The sequence below is a fragment of the Metarhizium album genome, assembly GCF_000804445.1.
Source record: "Metarhizium album ARSEF 1941 chromosome Unknown scaffold_39, whole genome shotgun sequence".
Taxonomy (NCBI): domain Eukaryota; kingdom Fungi; phylum Ascomycota; class Sordariomycetes; order Hypocreales; family Clavicipitaceae; genus Metarhizium; species Metarhizium album.
The window spans coordinates 167410-189194 of record NW_024467613.1 but is presented as its reverse complement, the minus strand read 5'-3'; the positions used below and the strand labels follow the sequence as shown (position 1 = coordinate 189194).

General features: G+C 53.2%; 6 protein-coding genes across 6 annotated transcripts; 3 read left to right on the top strand and 3 right to left on the bottom strand.

Annotated features, from left to right (window-relative positions):
- Positions 1-2760: 2760 nt before the first annotated feature.
- On the top strand, positions 2761-2994 carry MAM_07965 (uncharacterized protein; the record flags this gene model as incomplete). Its single annotated transcript, XM_040826763.1, has 1 exon — positions 2761-2994. The coding sequence occupies one exon, from the start codon at positions 2761-2763 to the stop codon at positions 2992-2994; it is 234 nt and encodes a 77-aa protein (XP_040675294.1).
- Positions 2995-4891: 1897 nt separating this feature from the next.
- MAM_07964 (RhoGAP domain containing protein) lies at positions 4892-8695 on the top strand (the record flags this gene model as incomplete). The annotated part of the gene is made up of 6 exons (XM_040826762.1): positions 4892-4969; positions 5076-5106; positions 5283-6497; positions 6566-8296; positions 8355-8488; positions 8549-8695. 6 exons carry the CDS (start codon positions 4892-4894, stop codon positions 8693-8695), a joined length of 3336 nt encoding a protein of 1111 aa, XP_040675293.1.
- Positions 8696-10135: 1440 nt separating this feature from the next.
- Positions 10136-13592, bottom strand: MAM_07963 (HEAT repeat containing protein; the record flags this gene model as incomplete). The annotated part of the gene is made up of 4 exons (XM_040826761.1): positions 10136-11870; positions 11924-12832; positions 12900-13018; positions 13128-13592. 4 exons carry the CDS (start codon positions 13590-13592, stop codon positions 10136-10138), a joined length of 3228 nt encoding a protein of 1075 aa, XP_040675292.1.
- Positions 13593-14906: 1314 nt separating this feature from the next.
- On the top strand, positions 14907-15695 carry MAM_07962 (PBSP domain protein; the record flags this gene model as incomplete). Its single annotated transcript, XM_040826760.1, has 1 exon — positions 14907-15695. The coding sequence occupies one exon, from the start codon at positions 14907-14909 to the stop codon at positions 15693-15695; it is 789 nt and encodes a 262-aa protein (XP_040675291.1).
- Positions 15696-16069: 374 nt separating this feature from the next.
- Positions 16070-17251, bottom strand: MAM_07961 (uncharacterized protein; the record flags this gene model as incomplete). The annotated part of the gene is made up of 1 exon (XM_040826759.1): positions 16070-17251. One exon carries the CDS (start codon positions 17249-17251, stop codon positions 16070-16072), a length of 1182 nt encoding a protein of 393 aa, XP_040675290.1.
- A 1285-nt stretch (positions 17252-18536) lies between these two features.
- On the bottom strand, positions 18537-18870 carry MAM_07960 (uncharacterized protein; the record flags this gene model as incomplete). Its single annotated transcript, XM_040826758.1, has 2 exons — positions 18537-18612; positions 18722-18870. 2 exons carry the CDS (start codon positions 18868-18870, stop codon positions 18537-18539), a joined length of 225 nt encoding a protein of 74 aa, XP_040675289.1.
- Between the last annotated feature and the right edge of the window lie 2915 nt (positions 18871-21785).

Sequence of the window (21785 nt, the reverse complement as noted above, 5' to 3'; positions counted from 1 at the left end):
TTACTATAAAGACTATTAAATAATAAATTTATTTTACTAAATTTATATATAGTTATATATTAAATAATAAATTTATTTTACTAAATTTAATTATAATTATAAGAGTTTAATTAAATATTTATACTTTAAATAAAAATTTTATTTTATTAACTAAAAAAAGCTAGTAATATTTCTAGAGTATTTATTTATTTTATAATACTAATTTTTTTTTTAAAAAAAAAATTTGCTAAGTTATAAAATATTATTATAAGTACTACTACTAAGCTTTCTATCTATATTACTAGAAGAAGAAGTATATAAATAAGTCTTATTAATAATATTTTTTAAGTTAATTTTACTTTAGAAAGATTTTATATTTAGAGATAGTTAGAATTTAGTAATAATTAATTCTAAATTAGTTCTAAATACTACTTATAATATACTATAGCTTTTTTGCCTACTTCTAAGTAGTAGTACTAATTCTAAACTTAGCAGCCTTTTTACTATTTTAGTAGTAAGTAAGAGCTTAACTATATATTATAATAATTATATTTTACGCTTAGTATAAAGTAAGTAGTAACTTATATAGTATTAGTATTAAACTATTATAAAATTCTATTAAAATCTAGCTAGAATTAATTATAATTTAATTATAAATTACTTACTTTACTATTCTCTTTATAAAGCACTTTAAGCTTAGTTAATATCTAGTAATTTTAAGATAACTTTATAAGTATATAGAGATTTATATTTTTACTAAGTACTAGTTTCTTTAAGTTTTAGTAGAACTTTATATATAAGTTAATTAGTATAAAGTTAAAATTTAATATAAATTAATTATTAATTAATATATAAATAGCTACTTAGTTATTAGTAAAAGAGAGAGTACTAGTACTTAACTATAATACCTCTACTTTATATATTATAATAAGATATTTCTTTAATAAATAAGTTAAAAAAAAGTATATATTTAAGTATATATCTTATAGAGTATTAGTATTAAACCTAAATTAAATAATAATTAATTTTAATTAAATTCTAACTTATAATATAATATATATAGCTATTCTCTATATTTATATAGCAAAAAATCTTACTAACTTTAATAATAAAATTACTTTATATATTAAATTTATAGTTAGAGAGACTAAGCTAATATCTACTTTTCTCTTTACTTATATACTACTAAAATACTTTCTAGTTTAGAATTTAATTAAAGTTAATTCTAAGTATATTTAGAATAAATTCTAAAGAGAATACTTATAAATTCTTTATAATATAATATTATTTTAATAGTATAGCTTTAGTTTAATAAAAAGGTAAAATATAAAGAAAAAATTTTTTTAAAAGAGAGCTATAGCTAATATATTAAAATTTCTAGACTTACTTTTTATAAATATTCTATATAATTTAATTATATTTTATAATAATTTTCTGCCTAATTAAAACTTATTTTGCTTTATTTTTTACTTTACTAAGAATAAATTTCTTAAAGAAAATCTAACTAATTAAAATTTATTAAGCCTCTTTATCCCTCTATCGTAATAGTCAGGTTAGGTCAACTATAGTGGTCAGGTCAGCTCAGGTAGGCGAGCAATGGTCGGGTCATCTACACTCTCATCCCTCCCTGTTTCGCCCTTTGGAGGCCCATGAAGATGAAACACCAGCCCAAGTGGAGCAAGCCGATGCGGCGAGGGGCCAGGCCAGGTGAGATACTAACTAAATCGATGCCAGCCATGTCGCCGGGAGTTGGGAAGCGGTGCCAGGCCAGGTTCCGCTCGACCCCCTGGCCGATGGCTGCTCTTACCCCTGACCAAGGGTCTCCATGGACATGCGGCTGACGACTGCGGGCAAACCTGGACATTTTTTGGCACGAGCGGTTGCGACCAGCCTTGTATAGGCGGGCCAGCTGTGATTCGGTAGTGGTATCCTGTCCCTTATTCACCATGTGGGATGGGCGAGTCGTGGCCTCCATCCAGCCTTTGCTCGTGATGATCCATCTTCCTGGTAGACGGGCCGGTAGTCGTCAATCTAATAAATATCCCTTGCTGGAGACTGTGCCTACGTACTCCGTACGTGTGTCATCAACCCACCGCTGCCGAACTGCATGAGAAGTCCCGGACATGCAAGGTCCACGTTCTGACGATTCGGTGGCAACTCCCGGTTGCCATGTCGTGAATCGTGCATGACAGTGGCAGTCGTCTGCGTACCTATTTGTAAGTGAGCGAGTACACGCCGCAGTGCCGGCCCCTGGGGCTTTGGGGTCGCTGGTCTGGTTGTCTGGTGTCAGAATACCAGTTGGCCCCCTTTATCCGCCTCCACAAGCCACGCCACTCGGTTCCACCATGATGGAAGACGGTGCCACGCCGATGATGGGTTGACAAGTTGGCAGCGACGGGCACCGGGTTGTCTGTGAACTGAGGAGCGGCATCGGCACCTAGGAGGTCAAGTACTTGGACCATCCGTGTTGTCGAGTCTTGTCCCGCGGCAAGTACTCCGTGTTTGGTATGGCACATGTGTGAGTAATATTACCCCGTCCGCTTAGATACTCCAACAAATGCCTACCGAGTGGTTATCAGAGTGCCCACGCAAGATTCCGTCCCATGCAGCTAATCAACCCCTGGGCCAGCCGCGGGCCCCATCCCCATTGTAGTTATGTACGTACTCGGCGCGTTTGTTCATCATCTGCCGAGTCTATACGAGTGGGCGAAATATAGCCGTGGGCACGAGGTTGCTCGGACACGCGGCAGGTGATTTAACCGCAATTCTGGGCATGGAACAATGTCCTCCGTCGTCGGCTGGCACGGGCAGCATATTGGTATTGGTAGTCCGCAGATGAACACGTCAACTGGTCTCGTCTGCGCCGGGCCAACATCAGCCATCAGCCATCAATCAGCGTCAGCCTCCATCGTCACAAAGCACAAGGGCCAAGCAAAGGGCGCGCTCTCGGGGCAGCCGTCAAACTTTGTCCTCACCCATGGATGGCTTGAATATTCCGACCCGACCGGATGGTGAGTAGTGCTGCCAAGAACGACAAGGGTTTACCGACGCATCGGCTGGCGCGTGAGCAAGGGACTCTCCTCTCCCATTGCGCTCCGTCGTGGCAAAGTTCAGACCGTTTCATTCCTTCAGCGGGTTGATCAATAGTAAAAGCCTCGACTTGACTCTGGCCTACTTGGCGTGCAGTTGGGAGAAATAGATATAATAGATGGCTGGTACGCAACCAACAAGCGTCGTCGACTGCGAAGAAGCGGATGGGCCGGCCGACTCCAACCAGACTCCAATACCACTACTCCAGTCGGAGGAAGGCAAGCGGTGCTCAGCCATCAATAATTGAATGAGCCAGGGCAGGTCTACCTCAAACCGCCCACGACGGCATGCTGACATCTGAAGCACGACGAGCGACTTACGGACGTGCTGTGCCTGTCTTGGCGCATACGTCAGCACCTTGGGCCCTTTGCCTTGGCTGCAATGCAAACTCGGTACTCGACCTTTCTCTGACCGATGAGCCGTATTAATACCAGTCTTGTTTACTATTCTATTACGGGGTGCAAGGTAGTTAGTTAGAACCCAGGCAAGGCAAGGCAAGGCAAGGCAGGGCAGGGCAGGCAGGCAGGCAGGCAGACTCTGATTCCATGCCATGCCGTCCACTGGTGCGCCGATTTCGCCGCCGAGGCCGACACGATCCCTTCGACGACCTACTGTAGGTACTTTAAGTACTTACTTAAGCAAGTACTGAGCAGGTACTTGGAGGTCATGGGTTATCGTTGCTTCCAAAGTCGGTTGAGCAGCTTCCACATCTCCTGTGACCTGTTCTGCCGAGTCAACCTGGCCGTCTAACCCTGATGAAAAGGAGACTTCGAGCCCAGTGCTCCCTCTCGCTGGGCGTTATTACGAGTAGCCCCTTCAATGCTGCTCAATCCGCACCGAGCCCAGGTACCTAATTAAGCAGGTACTTTACTTAAGTACTCCGTAGACGCGGGAGGTACCCGGGTACTGTACTCCGTAGTCTGCTCAGGTACTGCCAACGCCAACATGTCCAACATGTACAGGTACCGGGTGGTGCCTGGCCTGCCCCGGCGGTCCACTCGCCCGTGGATACTTGAGTACTCACGGAGCCGAGTACTGGTATTCGCAATGTGCGCCATCTCTATCGAACCACGAGGCGCATGCAGCAAAGCGACTTGCGCTGCAGGCAAGAAAAATATAGACAAAACAAAACAGAGTGCCCCAAGTACGGAGTAGACTAAACAGAGCAAGGAGGCCGGGCTGGGTTCCCATCTTGTGACGTGAAGCCTGGGTGCGTGCATGAAGCCGGAACACTGAAGATTCGGAGGGAACGGCCAGCAATAAAAGGGGCGCCCGGGGGGGAGCCAGCGATCACGCCAGGGACGGCTCTCTGGTGCATGCCGGTCAACCTGGGAAGCTCTAGGTGCCTGGGTCAAGTACTTATACTTGGTACCCAGGCGAGGTAGGCAACGCTCGACGTACCGGGTCCTCCTCCGCGTCTCCTGTTCGATTTGTCTGTTGTTGAACGAACCCCTGGCAACGCCACTCGCTCCTCTCGCACGCGGCCACTCCCAACCCTGAGCCTTCTCCTCCATCCCCCCCCCTTTAGCGGCGCCGCAACCCTTGTACAAGCAGCGAGACTTTTCTTCTTCTGCTCCCCTCCTCCGCCGTCCGGGTTGGATCCTGTCGTCCCTCCTTCTTGCTGTCACCATTGCTCTTTGGATTCGTTGCACCGCAACTGCTCGGTAGAAGCGGTTCTCTTCATGGCATTCTGAGCGCTTGGAGTCGTCCGCCTCCACGAACCTGTTCCACGAGCCCGCTCCTCGCCGATCGCCCCTCGACATCGACATATTGTGACAGGTCTCCTGGCGCAGAACGGCCCTGTGTGCCGCATTCTTTCGCCATGACGGCCATAGTGGATGAATACATGGAAAGTCCTCTGGACAATGACGATGTTTTCCCTTGCAAGGGCTGCGGAGAGGTATGTGCCCTTCCTTAGACCGAGTTTTTACTCTCCGCCCCCATTGCTCTCGCCCTGTCCACGTCTATTGACAGTCCAATACTGACAAAGAGCGCTTCTGGTGCAGATTCTAGAGGAAGGCAAGGCATTCGAGTTGGGTATGTTCACGATGCAATGCGTTCCCAATTACATGCGCAAGCTTGAGTTTGCACTGTGTCATCCCCCCAATTTGCTGTTGTTCGCTCCCTGCTCTGAGCGTCATATTCAATTCGTGTGTGTGTGTGTTTGGGGACTGGCAAGTGAATTGCTGAGCTGACTGCTGCTCGATTTCTAGCTGGACTTCGATGGCATCTCGACTGTTTTCGCTGCCATACCTGCGGCACTCTTCTCGACTCGGACGCGAACCTTTTACTCCTTGGCGACGGTTCACTCATTTGCAATAATTGCACCTACAGCTGTAGCGCTTGTGGTAACAAGATAGAAGATCTTGCCATCTTGACTGGAGAACAAGCATTTTGCGCAACCTGCTTTCGATGCCGTAACTGCAAGAGAAAAATCGAAAATTTGCGGTATGCAAGGACTTCACAAGGCATTTTCTGTATGGGTTGCCACGAGACTCTCATGGCCAGGCGGAGGAAGAAATCAAAGGCAACCTCTGCTGCCAAATCTAGAGACAAAGAAAACTCACCCATGATAACCGAAAAATCCCTTCCCGCTCTCCCACCCAGCGCGATTCCTCCAAACGCCTTTTCAAATGACCGCGTCGATCCCGACTCTGACACGCCCACTGAACTCTCCCCACGCCCTCGTGTGGCGCATAGACACAATGGATCTTCACCACGGGGAAGCTCAAGACCTGCTCGCTCACCAGAGAGATCAGACACCACTGGCAAGGCTGAAGGACTTAGCCTGCCCGCCACTACCTACCGAAAGAACCGCAACTCGTCCATTTATCAGAGCCCGAACCCAGGACTCGAAGAGGGACCCGAAAGTTTCTTCATACCCGTGGCTCTGGACCCCAGCCCGGCCCAGAGCGCTGCACCAAGGTCTGGATCCGAATATGCAGCCGAGAACGGCAGACGAAAGGAGAGAGACTATTTTAGTGTTCCGAGGCGGTCGGGGTCTGACAAGCGAGACGACTCGCAGGCATCCACTCCTCACATCGCATTTCAAGAAAAAGGACGGCAGCCGTCCTCGGATCTCGATGTAGCACGCCTCAAGTCTGGCAAATTCAGCAAAAATGCCGAACCAGGCCAGCGTCAAGCTTCTGTATCTGGCGATGAGTTCAAGCTTCAGGATGCCCCGTTGACGAAGAAGGGGCTGTCGACTCGCAGCAATAGTTCACACTCGTCTGCTCCGCACGAGAGTGCTTCTGGAAAGACTTCGAATGGTGTTGCGCGAAAGGATGGCCACTCGAACCTGTCCGAGGCCGGCAGAGCCAATGAATCTCGCACGTCCGAAGACACGGATGGCGCAAGAAGTGGCTCTCGTTCAGATACCAACAAGGCCATTACACGAAAGGAACTACCCGCGTCGGCGAGCATTAACTGTACGTACTAATAACCTCGAGGAACCACTCTTTCGTTGGACTGGCACTGACATGTTGTTTTGCCTCAGCTGTCGGACAACGTAGTTCTCGGTCTGGTCAACCAGACCAAAACAATTTGAGCGACTCTTGCACGCAGCCTCGAACCGTGCCGCCGCCGCCGCCCGCTGATCAAGCTCAAATACCGAGAAAGAGTTCAAATGATCCATCCGAACCCAAGGTCTCCCCCAAGCTGCCTAGGTATAGTAATGGAGGGGACTTCAGCATGGACGAAGACATGGCCAGAATCTTGGGTACTGATGAAGGCTCTTCCTCTATTCTTCGACGAGTCTCCAACGCAGTGCGTCACGGTCGCACCGGCAGCGTGGAGGGCGGTCATCCCAGTTCCGGGAGAATCGGTCATGCCCGAAGTATCAGCGAAACCACGTCGCCCAGGTGGCCCAAGACCCCTATGGGCGATGATTATTCTGGCATGTCACACGATATCAGCAGCCCCATCTCCTTGACCTCGCCCGATGATGCTGTTATCCTCAAGCGTCAGCTGAGAAATTCCGAGCAGCGTGTGGCTGAACTCGAGAGGCAGTTCAACACTGAAAAGGACCTCAAGAGCCTCCACAAGAAGCTCGTCGAAAAGCGGAAGACGGTATCTGTGCTTGACACGCAGACTGAGATTATGATTCGTCAGCTGGAAGTTCTCGCCGGCTATGTCGAACGCGCTAAAGAGACGAAGACGCCGGTCGATCCTCGACAGCTGGAGGATTCGGCCATCAAGGACTTTGTGAACAAGCTGGATGCCGTCAAAGAGAGCATGTCTGAAGCCATTGAGAAGCTTCACCAGGAACGAGACCAGCTGGTGGAGGAGAAGAACCAGGCCGCGGCGGACAGAGACCGTGCACTCATGGAGTTTGAGCAACTGTCATCCAAGAATGCGCAACTAGCAGACATGAACAACGATCTCACGCACCAAATTCAGGAGCGCTTCAAGTCACAGATTGGAGACGTCAAGCCGCCGAATGGATTGGGCATATATGGCCCTACCAAGTCTGGCGGGGGGTCGTCGATCAACCTGGATGCTACAAGCTTGAATACTGGAACTACACTGGTTGGCGATGAAGAGCCCATTGTCGAGAGTGGCCCCACGGTGGTGCAGGTCAGGAAGGGCCAGGTCAAAAAGTTCAACTGGAAGAAGGGCTCCAAGACAGTGGCACAGAACGTGGCAAAGGGCGTGAACAGGGCCGTAGTCGCCTTCCAGCAGAACGATCGCGAGAGGATGCAGCATCAGGGGCTGGCTGGAGACAGCATCGGTCTGCCCTACAACATGACGGTCACCCAGGTAGAGTCTGCGGCCCCCAGCGGACCAAACGGTCAGAGCAGGCAGCAGCAGCACATGGATCCCGGTCGACAGGGCTTCGGCTTCTTTGGCAAGAAAAACGCAATGCCAAAGTCGGCCTCGGCCAACAACATGGCGCTGGCGGCGCCTGCCGAGCCGGCGTCCGTTCTCTTTGGATCCGACCTGGTGGAGCGAACAGAGTACGAACGCCGGCAGATTCCGGCCGTGGTGACTCGCTGCATTGAAGAAGTTGAGCTGCGAGGTATGGACCAGGAGGGTATCTACCGCAAGACTGGTGGTAATTCCCAGGTCAACATGATCAAGGACGGCTTTGACAGGAACGAAAACTTTGACATCTCTGACCCAGACCTGGACATCACTGCTGTCACCAGCGTGCTGAAGCAGTACTTCCGAAAACTGCCCACTCCGCTGCTGACATTTGATGTCTACGAAAGGGTTCTGGAGTCGAACGGTGAGTCGTTGCACGCGGTGCAGTCTCGCCATGCTACTCAACGCTGACAACTGGACAGCGATTGCCGACGAGACAGAGAGGTGCAGCCACCTCAGGAAGACGTTTGCCTCCATGCCAGAGAGGCATAGCGACTGCTTGGAGTTTCTCATGTTCCACCTTAACCGCGTCGCCTTGCGAGAGCCGGAGAATCTTGTAGGTCTTGTCTCGTCGATGCAAACCTGGTAACTGTGCAAAGTCTAAACGTGTGCGCAGATGTCACCGAAGAACTTGGCGGTCGTTTTTGCGCCCACCATTATGCGAGACCTGAGCATTGAACGCGAGATGACGGATATGCACGCCAAGAATATTGCGGTTCAGTTTGTCATCGAGAACACCAACAGAATCTTTGACGACTCATGACAGACGTCGTTTGCCAGCTGAGGGGACAAGGACAAAATTCAACCTCGTCCCCCCAGCCTCGCCACCTACCTCACTTTGACTTTTTTTTTTTTTTTCTTCCCTCTTGACATCAAATGCGAGCGGGTTCTTCACAACTGGGCGTTTGATACTTTGTCCCCTTTTTCAATGATATCCGCTTCCCTGCCGTCTCAACCGCCTTTTTTCAATATTCAAGTTGGGCGCAGGATGCATCGGCACCCCTTCTTTCTTTCTTCAACCTACTAACGACTCTGTCGGTCGCGACTTCGATCTTGGCCGGTTTCTTCTGCGACTTGTTCTTCTTTTGGTATTTGGCATCAGTTAGCAGTCGGGGTGCAATCAGAAAGACTGCGCCTCGAGCATGTGACACGACTTCCAGCCGTCATGCCAGTGGAAAGACTCGTTACGCCTGCTCTTCGCCTCTACCACGCATGCAGGTCACAGCCCTATATTGTCTGCATAGTTATCCATGTTGCAATTTTGGTTTCATTGTGCGGCTCTCGAAAAAGTTTCGCGGAGCTCCCATGCATAAAGAGACGTGACGAGACTCATGCTTGCTTTTGACGGTTTTGTTCCTCTTTGATTCGGAGGCGTCTTGGTGCCATGATGTCGCATTTCTTTTTTTCTTTGCCTGCGTGACGATACTGTATTGCTTCCGCTGCTCGCCGGAAGACAGTCGGTAGTGCTTTGGTGGCTTTTCCACGAGGAGCAGAAGTTTCGGTGTACGAGGTGCGCAAAGCAGCTTGTTGGGGCACGGGCATGAAAGGGGGGTGGAAAGTTTGACAGTGTTTTTGTCTCGAGATGTATAGCCAGCCAATCAAAGACTACGAGGAGACGATGACCACATCAACGTGACATGTAATCGTTGTTCTTTGAAAGAATGCCTGCCACGACCGGCAAACCTCTGTTCATGAGCCGAAATCACTGCAATATCAACGTCCAAGGGCCAGGCCCTGTCGCCCAGCGAAACGCCCTTCCTGCCTGTCTGTCTCCCTTGGACTGCAGCAGAACTCCCTTTTGCGCCCCCCGCGCCGCCGACTTCAGCATCGCCCACAGCCCCGTTGGCTCAGTAGTAAAGCGTGTCACAAGTAATGACAAGATCACTGGTTCGATTCCAGCACGGGGCAGGTGCAGCAGTGCGTGCGTGTCGTGTCGTCTCCGCGCTCCTGTCTTTTGCAGCCCCCATCCGCCCCCCGTGTGTTTGAGACAGTCTGCGTCGCGTTCCTTCTTCACCACGTGTCTATACAAACAAGCAGGCAGGCAAAACGTGCCGTCATTGTGTCGATTTACAGAGTAACATTAAGTACGTAGTAGTACGTGCATACACGGCGCCAGCTACCGCCCAACCCACAAACACACACACAACGCCGTGGCAAGACCCACTTTTCGATGAATACACAATCGCCCACGCGTCACGGCGCCCTACGCGGCGGAACCCTGCTCCCGCTGCTTCTTGACAATATAATACGTGATGAGACTCTTGGGGTCCTCCTTGACATCTTTGAACGCGCCCCAGAAGCCGGCGTCGCCCACGCGGTCGTGCAACGACACGCAGAACTTGACGGCGTCCATGCGGACTCCGGAGTCGCCAGACCCCAGGCAACGACTCGACAAGTCCGTCAACTGCGCCAGTTCACGGTCCGTGGGGACAAACTCGGTCCGCTTGTCGAGCATCTCCTTGAGGACGTGGAGCCCCATGCTCAGGGCGCGGCATCCTTGTGTCGTGGCATCCGTGCACGTTTCCAGTCTCTGGGTGAGGACGGCCACGATTTCGGAGCCGTCTCCAATGGTGACGAGCTCGTCGGCCAAAAGCTCCAGGCCACTGACCACGTGAGCTCGCGTGTCGTAAGCGCCGCGCGTCTCGAGCAGAGACTCCAGGCCCTTGGAAACGTGAGGTTGAAAGTTATCCCGCTCCCTCCTCAGCAAGAGCTTGATGGTGGACAGGATCTGGGCCTTGACGTCCTGCACCTTCTCGGCGGGATTTCCAGGCAGCGGATCCTCTAGATACAGGAAAAGCCCCAACAGGAGAGCCTCAAACCTCTCATCCGTCAAGACGGTCTTGCTGTCGCGAATGAGAGATTGCAGCTTCCGAAAGCCGTGAACTTCGAGATTCTTGCTCTTGATTTTCGTAATCCCACTGTCCAGCAGCTTGGAATTTTGTCGAGTCTTCTCCGGCGAGTCCGAAACGTCCGGCATTGGCGAGTCGCCGTTTTGCTTGGGCAACCTAGCTGCGTCTTCATTCACTGGCTTGTCCTCCAGAACAGGAACAGTAAAAGCCGGCTTCGTTGCAGACGGAGCGCTGTCCGTAAACGGGTCTTCATAAACCTTGAGTGTACGAGACGGCGATTGGTCTTGGCATCTCGGCTTGCTCTCCCGAGTCGCTGTTCCCGGCGGCTCCTGGGGCTCCGCGGCTTGCTCGGGCGCGGAGACTTGCGGGCTGGCAAAGTTCGGCGCCGGCGCCGGCTCACTCTCGTTGTGCACCGGAGCCGCTCTGCTGGACGAGGCAGGCGAAGTCTGCGAAGGCTTCAGCAGCACAGGGCTGGCCCGTGAGGAAGCAACCCGCTTGTGCGCGGATGGAAAAGTTGGCGAGGGTATGCTTGAGTCGCTGGCGTGAGACGCATGGCCGGGGCGAGCCTTGGGCAGTGTCTTCTTGGGCGTCACAGCCTTGGGCGCCTTGGGGTTGACGCGCTTGGACTTGATGCCCTCGGGGCTGTCAGCGTCCAGGCCAGAGCGGTCACGGGTTGAATAAGGGCCAGCAGTCGCCGGCCGAGCCGCCATTTCTGGTCGATGGCGTGCTGGCCGCATGGGAGCCACCGACATGCCTCCGGCGTTGACGGACAGGGTCGATTCGGTGCGAGTCCTCGTAGCGGCTGATTTGGTGGCAGTCGTAGAGTGCGTTGACGTGTTCGACATGGTGCGGACGGGCGAGGAGATATGAGCCATGGCCGAGCCGGGTCTTGCTGGCAAATTCTTGACAGCCATAGCCTTCTTCTGCGCCATCATCGCCTCTCGAAGGCTGGTCTTGCTCGAAGTCGTAGTGCTCCTAGAGAACCCAAGACCAGGCCGAGCCGGTGCGTCTGTCTTCTTGGGAGAGTTTGGGTTGCTTGGGTCCTTGTTCAGTAGCTTCTGAGCCGTGGAGTCGAGATCCGCCATGATGCTGCCAGTCGGTTAGCTGCTTTGTTGCGACCACAAAGGGAAGGGGGAACATACGCATCCGCACGTGCGGGAAAGACTCCCCAGAAGGCCCAGAATGCAGATCTCGTCTTTTCCCGCACGCCGGGGTTAGCATCTCCCAAGCCTTTGCGGATGCATTTTTCCATCAAGTCTACACCTCCCGTGTGCTCAATATGGCTCTTATGGCCAGCCTCTTTTTTCAGTACCGTCTTAAGCCAGCCTGTTGCGTACGTCCTGGGTTGAACGTTCTTGTCCTGGCTGGCGCCCCAGATATGTTGCATCAAACGCTGATTGTAGGTGACGCGGCTTATGATGGTGTTGACCGTCACGTTGGCCATCTGCGAGCTAATCTTCTTCGTTCCTGCAGATAGCTTGACCAGTGTCTGCATCAGCAACTCCACCATGGGATCCATGGCCGGGCCGAGCGAGACGGCAATCTCCTGGATGAGAGCACATCCCTCCTTTGACAAACTCGTTCGCAGTGAATTGATGGTCTTGATAATACCATCCAACATGGCACGAAGGCCGCTCACGAAAACGTCCTGGAAATCGGTGGCAGCGTTGCCAGCGTTGAGCCGCCGTAAAGTGTTGATAGATTGTTCCCGCTTCAGCCAGTTCTGTTCCGTCTCCTTGCCGTCGAAGAACCAGGCCATTTCTTTGAAGATGTCGTCCAACTCGCGGTTGGTGTTGACATACTGCGGGTCGACTGCGTCGGCGGCGTCTGGCATGGGCGTCATTGGCCGCTCGGTCGCGAGAGACGAAGCACTGGCAACAAAGGTTGATCTGCTGGGTTGTGACGATAGTGATGGAGCGCAATCGGCTGGCGTTTCTGGGCGTCCACCTGCGGGAGCAAGCGCTTTCACAATGGCCTGCTCAATGGCAGGGCGAACTTTGAAATTCTTCAGTTGTCGCTTCAGGTCTGACTTGGCCGTGTTGGGGGCTGTCCTAAGTTGAGCGTTAGAGTTGGCGATGGCGGACTGGAAGATGACGAGGGCGATGGGCCGGGGCTCACTTGAACAGGTCAATGACGGTGGCCTTGGCAGTGTCTCGAACCATGCCGTCGGCATCTTCAAGAAGCTCCATGAGCATGGGAACGTAGCCTCGAAATGGCATACCGTGTTCCTGATGCATCTGCAGGCGAAATAGAGACGAAAAGAGGGGTTAGATCAGGGAGCAACATGAGAAAGAGATTCAGAAGGTGCGGCAATGAGTATGGGTAGAAGGAGAAGTCGGGATTCACCTGCAAAAGCCAATGCATGCCGCCCTCTTTGGCCCTTGGATTCTTCCCGCCCAGGGCCGAGTTGCGCACAAAGCGCTCGACGTCAGCCGGCGACGCGGCATAGAGGGTGTTGAGAGACTGGATTGCCAGACTCCGGTACTTGTCCTTCTGGTCGCCCAGCTTCTCGATTACCAGCGGCAGCGTGCGAGCAGCCTCACGAGCGAGGAGCTTGGGATCCTGACGAGATAGGCGGGTCAAGAGGTGGTTGAGCGCGGTGAAACCGGCGTTGACGAGCGCGGCGTGCTGGGCAGACGACGCGGTGCGCAGGCCATCGAACAACTGGGCGACGCAGCTCTCGGGCACGTTGTGTTGCTTGATGGCGGATTTGATGGCGGTCACGAACTGGACTCTGGCATCGAGAGACGAGTCGCTTCGGAGGATGGTCAGCAGGTCTGCGACTTGCGCCTCCGTGAGCTTGTCGGCCATGAGAGGCGCTTCCTTCCTGTTGTCTCTTTTCGGAATGGGGACGAGACGAGGGAGAGGTAGGGTGGCTTCGAAAGATGAGTAGGTCTACCGGAAGGAAATTGTCAGAATCGAAAAGCATCTAGCGGCAAAGAAGCGTCACATTGATGGCGAGCTCTGGCGGCAGCACCGTGCGGGTTCAGGGGAACAAAACGAGGGGGCGCGACTGATGTGAGGGTATTCCGGCCACACACCCCGGCGGGGGGGTCAACACCTCTCAAGAGACGGCCACGTAGCCAGGTGATTGATCCGTAGCTCAGCACAGCAGATAGGGTACCTGGGGATGGGACACTCGAGCAGTAATGAGAGTCTTGGGCAATATGCCGATATTTGCCAGAGATGGAGCCGAAGGCCGAAGAGGGGCAGCTAATTTACCCGCCAGACCACGAAGGAACCGCCAATTTATTCAACGTGTTTCCCCGACGGGGCCGAGAGGGAAAGGGAAAACAAGAAAGAAGACGTAGGAAAAAGAGGAAAAAGAAAGAAAACAGGCGAGAATGACATACGATCCGATGGCGGCGCGCCGGCCTGGACCATCAACGTCAGAGTTGTGCGAGTCGGCCAGAGATGTTTTGTTTATTTTTCTTGCGGACTCGTGTCGTCGTCAGGCCCGCGTAACCGTGGAATTGGCGAGGCAAACCGCGCGAGAAATATAAATACGTCGTGCGAATCGAGGTCGCGCTGTCAGCCGCAGGACCGCAGGACTGGAGGACGGTAGGACTGGCTGTCGATGCTGCCGTGTTGTGATGGCAATGTCTGTGTGTTGTTTCGAGACTTCATCATGGATCGACCGATGGACATGGACCTGCCGGCGCTGCGGCGGCCGTTGACGCCTGGAGTAACAGCCCGTGCGGGGGGGGTGCTTCGTCGATGACCAGGTAGGCACGTACTTACATATGCCTAGGTACCCAGGCAAGTACTTAAAGTGCCTAGGCACCCGGGTACTTGGTGCTGGCATGTGGGGCCGGTACCTTGACCGCGCCAGTCACCAGTGCCTGTGCCTGACATGGCGCCCTGCGCTCCCGCACCTCAAAACGTCGACATCAATACATTTAAAGAATCATACATCTCAATATATTGACATAAACACATGTGCCACTCCTCATAGATGGCAGCTGCCAGCCCCCAGAATCTACCGCGCAAACCGGCCAATCATTCAACTCCGCCTCGTCTTCTTCTCTCATCGACGCCCTAGCCTAGACAGAGCGTAGCAACAACTCCAAGGACTAGGCATCACGACATCTCGCCGCCGCCTCAATACGCCCCAACCAAGCCGGCATGGCCCCCCACCCCGAAACGACCCCCGTTCCGTCCTCGTCCCCAACCACATCTCCCGCCAGACAACCCAAGAAACCCCCATGTCATCCGCCGTGCCCCCCGTGCCCCCCGTGCCCCCCCGGGCCTTCGCACTTCGCCCTCCCCACGCTCCGCCTCGAGATCCGGCAGCTCACCCACCCCGGCGCCAACCTCGCCCTCAACTGCGTCAACCCGGCCGAAACCCTCGCCACCGCGGCCCGCAATGTCCTCCGCCTCCTCTACTCCTCCCCGGCCTCCCCCACCACCACGGCGCCGCCCACACGCTCCGTCACCCTCATCCTCCGCGACATGCCGGGCGTGGCCTACGCGACCGGCATCGAGCTCGACGGCGACCACAAGGAGATCCACTTGTCGCTTGACCACGTCCTCAACACGAGCAGGGACCGCACCGCCCAAGAAATCACCGGCGTCATCACCCATGAGCTCGTCCACTGTCTGCAGTGGAACGGCTTCGGCACCTGCCCCAGCGGCCTGATCGAGGGCATCGCCGACTGGGTGAGGCTGAACTGCGACCTGGCGCCGCCGCATTGGAAGAAGGAGCCCGCGCACAACTGGGACGCAGGCTACCAGCACACGGCCTACTTTCTGAACCATCTGGAGGTGACGCTTGGTGACGGCTTCGTGAGGGCGCTGAATGAAAAGTTGAGAATTGAAAAGTACGCCGAGCACAAGTTTTGGATGGAGCTGACGGGACGGACTGTCCATGACTTGTTCACCGAGTATGTGGAGGGCCTCCAGGACGAGCGGTAGGTAGACTGACCACGACGGAGTGCGGTTTGGGGTTGTACAAGGCGCGTTCGCAGGACATGTATTCTCCATTGTCGTGGCAGTGATACGTTTCATAAATTTGACCTGCGTGTAGTGTACTATGTTGTTCTCTCTTGTGCAATGTTGCCAGTCGAGACATCCAAGGAACGCGCGCCGAATTTCGAGCTGGCCTTGTCGAAAAAGGGCAAAGGCTACCGGTTACAGTTACGTGCCCTTTAAAATTCCCAAAGACGCCACGCCACGCCTTGAATGCATTACCTATGACGGCAAAACGCCGCATGTTTAGAAACCATTTTTTTTTTTTTTTTTTGGCATTGGGGGAGGTTTGTCCTTCCTTCTTTGCGCCCTTTTCCCTTTTACCCATGGAGAGAGAGATTCGCACCGTCGTGGCCATGACCTTCAGTCTCGCTGACAACACTCCCAACCTCTGACCAACTGGCTGGTGTCAGCATGCCCTCGCTTTCACTCATGACGTCAAATGGTCTCTCCCGTCTGCCGTCGTTGCCGGCATCTTCTCCTGACCCTATGATGGACACCGAATCCGTAGGCGTCAACTGCCCGTCACTGACAATCTCTGGCTCAGAAACCGGAGCAACAGGCGTCTCTGGCAGGGGCGAGTAAAAATTCCGACTAGAGTCGTGAGCCCAGGCCTGGATGGAGGCGTAAGCATCTTGCCTGTCGTCCTGGCCAGCAGACATGTATTCATTCTGGGCGAGGTGTCGCTCGAGTGTTGGTGGTGGCGATGGCGCCGACGAGAGCTGCTGATGGAGCTCCCCGAAACCGGGGACTGATAGTTCAATAAGTGCAGGAGAGCTGTCCAACGTGCGAGATTGGACGTCGTCGTTCTCGCGGGTCGTTGCGCTGTAGATATCTGACATGTGCTCTTGTCTTGGTGGGAGGGCATACGCTGCGGAGAGGTACTCGGCTTGGTCGTTTGCAATACAGTGCTCGTCGGCGAAGGGGTTTGCATAGAGCGACGCCGATGCTGCCGCAGGCGCTGCCGCAGGCGCGGCAGCTGGCGCCCGGTGACGAGGATTGCTCTGCGAATCGCGAATATCGGCTCCGGTATTGAAGACGTACGTGCCTTGTTCGGCATTCTCATCCTGTCGAAGAAAATCATCAAATGACGACGCACAGGTTCCCGTCCGGGCTCTCCACGATTCGGCCAGAGGCAGAGCGGGCGGCAGTCGGGGGGCGGATTCGTCTTCCTTCTTCTTCAGCAGCACCGAGTTCCAATACAGCAACTCCTCGCGTTGTCGGCGACGAGTGGCCTCGTCAGCGTCGACACCGGGCTCTGCACCGGCGCCACGACTCGACTGCAGGAAGCCATCCGCATCCTCGGGTCTGTTGAACCGTGGGGCCCGCTCGGGTGGGTTGATGCCGTCACCCAACGAGCGAAGGGCCACAGCGATGCGGCGTCGAATATCGTCTGCGTACCGTCGTAATTCCGGGTTCTCATACATGGCCATGGCGGCAGCGAGAGCTACCGACACGGCCACGACGGCGCCCGAGGCGAGCACAACATGGTTGACGGGCATTTTGGGCCTCGATACTGAGCGTAAGGAAAGTGACGCTGGGCTGCGAGCAGCGGGGTAAAGGTCGTCAGCCGCGACCAGACCAGGCACAGATAGGACAGTAAGCATGCATCTACTGGAGCGAATAGAAGGAGAGAAAAAAAAAGAACAAGGGCCTCACTGGGTCAAATATGCGTTCTAGTCAGACGTTTCAAGGGGAGGGAACTTTGATAAGGAGCCTGTTGATGAGTCCACATGTCATGATGGCAACTTGCTTGCGTAGTCCTTGTTCGCCACTGTGCTTCCAGGCCAGGCGGTCATTCAATTGCCTGATTGGGAGTCACATGACCAGCCAGCGGTCGGCAGTTTCCCTCCATGATTCTGCTGAGCATGTAGTTACGGACTCCGGAGTAGCACAGCCATCGTCGAGGCATGTCTTTGCTGAGGCTTTGGAGTCTTTCCGTCTTGCTCTTCGTTTCTCAGCACCACGTACAGCGAGGAGAGCCTTCGAGTGTGGGGAGAATGACGCGCAAAGTCGGGGCTGAGAGTCCGAGTCTATCAGGAGTCAAGAGTCAGCAAGTTACACAGAGCTTTACTGATACACATCTACGGAGTCATCTCGTCTTCGTAGTTCCCACGCCGTCCCTGGCCGAAATTGACCAAGGCGAGCAGCGCCAGCGCCAGCGCCGAGGCTGTCCGTCACTCAACAACGGACATGGTCATCGCTGACGCAACTTGCATTCCTTTGCCTCGAGCTCCGAACCCAATTTCTGAGCGCAGAGCCAGGAGCCCTCCGGATGCTCGGACCGACGACGGTTTGGACCTAGGCGGGCCTCGCATTCTCAGCAATCTACGGAGTGGTCGGAATTTCGCTGGACGTGGACGGCGTCTCTGCCCAACACTGAGTCCACGGCAGATCGCTCGCCACACGCACGATGCTTGGAGTCGATGTGCGGGTGCACTGGTGCAGTACCTGTTCTGGCAAAATCCATGGAGCCGTGCTGAATATCCCGTGCGAGGTCATGAACTTCTGGTCTAGGTCCGATTCGAACTGCTGCTGGTCCTTTGACCTTTTTCAATCATCTATCATAGTGCTACGGTCGCTAGATCAGAAAAGAGCAAGGTTCATACGCGCCGCATTCTAACATCCGCTCCATCCATGTCCGAGGCAATTAATTGCTCACCCAGGGTGCGTAGATACAAACAAATGCATAGAACAGACAACGCCAATCAATCAATCAATCAAGCCAGCCTTATCCCCAATTAGACCCCAGGACAATGTTTTCTCCACGGGTCGCGGTTTGTGTGATCAGTGCGAGACAGTGGACGAGGCGCTGGACTCGACAGAGTCGGTCGAGTTGGCACGGGCAGTCTTGGTACGCTCACTGTCAAGGCTACGTCAGCACGACTGAATCGTGATACAACTGCCTTGAGATGCCTCCTCTTTCCTATCCCGCTCATGCAGCCATGGCATGACGTGCTGGGCAAACATACTAGGCAGAGCGCTCCTGCAGCGTGCAGGCCCAGCGGTTGTTGCCCGTCTTGATCTCGAACTTGATGCCTTTGTTGTCGCCAAACGACGAAGCGGCAGCCTGGGCCGCTGTGGCAGCGGCGGGGGAGGCGGAGGCAGCAGATCCAGGCATCGCGGGCCGTCAGTTTAGAAAGAAAAGAAAATGACGAAGTCGTTGTTTCGAGTATGAAGCGTAAAGGCATATATTGCAAGAAACAACGGTGAACAGGGTTAGAAAAGCCAGGGGAAGGAAAATAAACAGAAAACCACCACATCGTGGAGCCATGCGGCTATGCTGGGGAGGCCAGGCCTCTTTATACAATTCATGAGCGCACTATCAATGCCGAGGGAGTACTTTCGACTCTCCTCTCCTCCGTGGTCGGCATGTACGGAGTACACAACAAGCGTAAAGAGAAACCTGAGACCGCAAGAAGCTTCTACGCGACTAGGTGGGTGGCGGCGAGTCGGCTGGGATTTGGCTGACAAGGGAATCGTCGCCAAGTCCCGTTGCCATCTAAGACGCTGGCACTGAAGCAGTTGGCTTGCCTGGAGCTAGAACAAGTCCGTCTCTCAAGAGAAGACATGAGTTATTTTCTCGCTGCCCAGACCAGGACAGGGTGCTCTTGAGTCTTGTCCATTATGGACATCGCACCCACCACGGAGACGAATTCGCCTTTTTTTCAGCCTAAATCATACGGGGTACCAGTCTCCTGAGTGAGTCCTGCCCCACGATCAAGTAATAATTGGAAAAGCGTAATGCATACTAGCTGCGTGGGGTTCCTCGGCTTCTGACGCGCCATGCTGGCTATCTCCATGTGTGGCTTTTCCTGTCGCCACCAACGAGAAGGCGGGTTGCCTTGGAGATGCCAGCAGGAAAAGAAACCATGAAGCTGGTGCCGAGCTCCGCCTTCATATTCCCGGATGTTCCCAGAAGACAAAACTCACTTTTCAAGGCGGAAGCATCCATCCGCATGTCAACATGCCACGAGTAGTCGACTTGACAAACGCTTGCGTGCGAATCAAGGGTCTGGTGGGTTGCGATTCAGCCCGCCCGTTTCATGCGTGGTCCTTGGGCCCAGCGATAACGCCTCAACACGTCAGTGGACAAGACGACATGAACAGAACTTGTTCTAGAAGGAATGCTTATCCACATCCTCGGCTCAGTGAATCTCCTGCAGGTGCCAGGGCAGGGGTGCCCGACGAGAGGGTTGTCGCGGTCCGGTCATGCATACATATGTGGACCACCTGATCCTGGGGACTGCAGGTCAACAAGTCCCCGAACAACACGGAGAGAGTTGGACGCGAGTCGCGACGCCGTGCGGCTCCGTGTCTCTCCAACAACATCGATGTGCGGGCTTTTCTCACACCTCCGGTCCTTTCGCATTTCGAGAGTCGGGTCATTAAAAGGTCGTTGTAATATTCCGTGTTCAAAGGGAAATGATGAGTCCCGGCGGTTTGTTCCGACCCATCGATGAGTGCATTATTGCGGCGTCGGGGAAACACGATTCTCTGTCGTGACCCGGAAGCACTGGCTCTGGCTGCGTGTTTTGCTGTACCCGTCAGTGAAGTGCATTCGCTGGCGTAAGAGGTGTGGTGCAGTTACGCCAAAGGGATTTGCAATCGATTGGATGGCGACGTCTCCAAAGTCCAAAACCTGCCCCCGAATATTTTCGTCGCCTTCTAGCTTCATCCGAACCAGCATGCTGCCTGTGTGCTTGTCCTGAATAAGCCAGAAGTGTCCGCTGTCTGTCACGAATTCGCGATGCCAATGCCTGACCCTTGCGAATGATCTATCTGGCCGCTTTGCCAACAGTCGAGAAGCACACTGGCTTGAGTATTCGGGAATCCAGGGCACCTTCGATCACCATGCCCTCGAGTGTAACAATGGTTTGTGTTTCGGCCCTTTATATTTCCTCGGACCGCCCTCCCTGTTTTACCTTGGCTCGACGGGCTTTGGGCACTGCCTGGTATGGCTTGTTGAATTCGTGGCTCAGATGCCGGTCTGATGAGAATAGGCTTGTACCTAGCGCTCCTTGGTCGTCCATCGACCGCGTAGCAAAGCTTGGCGGAAGTTGGCGCTTGGAACGCTTCTCCGGAATTTAAAGATCCACTATCCCACTCCCAACCACATGGAACTTCGAAACAAGTCATCTTCATTCGGGGCGAAGTCGATAAAACGCGCCCTCCGTATCACCTTGTCGTCCAAGCTGCCTCCTGTCGGATGTCGAATTCTGACTACACGTCTTTTCTCAGATGACCTTGGTAACTTGGGAATAAACCCATGAATGCCCCTTAAACGGATGAGCAATGGAATCAGTGGTGTCGAGTGATACGGAGTGTAAGACGGAGTGTAATACGGAGTGCTGTATATCGTTTGTGAGTACTCAAAGTACATTTGCGGGTGCGAGGCTGTGACTTGGCCAGTCGGAGAGGGAACAACCGACAACTGCGGATACGTTTTTGGTTTTAGTGCTTCCTTCCTTCGTTCCTTCCTTCCTTGTCTGCATTTTGCTGCATCCACCCCGCCTCACGTCGTGCCCACCGACTCGTGAATACATTTTGCAACTTCAGCCTTCCTTAGGTCCAACAGCCACGGCCCTGTTTCGTTTGGTTGCCGGCTCTTGGGGTCAATGGTGTATACTTTGCACGTCCTCTGCTCACCTGGCTCTGACGATAAATTGGAAACTGCCTCGGTATGTCAACCGTGGCAGCCGGCATCACTCAAAATAGTACCGCCGGACGAAAGACAAGGCGATCTCAGCACCAGAGGGCAAATTGAAGATTCAATCACGTCAAGATGATATTCGTCAAGGCACGATAGTTTCGGAAATGCTACCTTCTCGGTGCAGTAGAGGACCTGGAGGAGGTGCAACGCAGGCCGCCGAGGCCATGAGCTCGCATGGATCGATTCGCTGCTCGGCGTGGTGTCTGCGTCATTACAACACGCAGGATGTGGGCTGGGCATTGGAACGTCGCCGCCCTCATGCTGCGTATACGACGCGGTCTGCGGTTAACTGGTTTCAAGTAGAGACGGCGCGAAATAGCTCT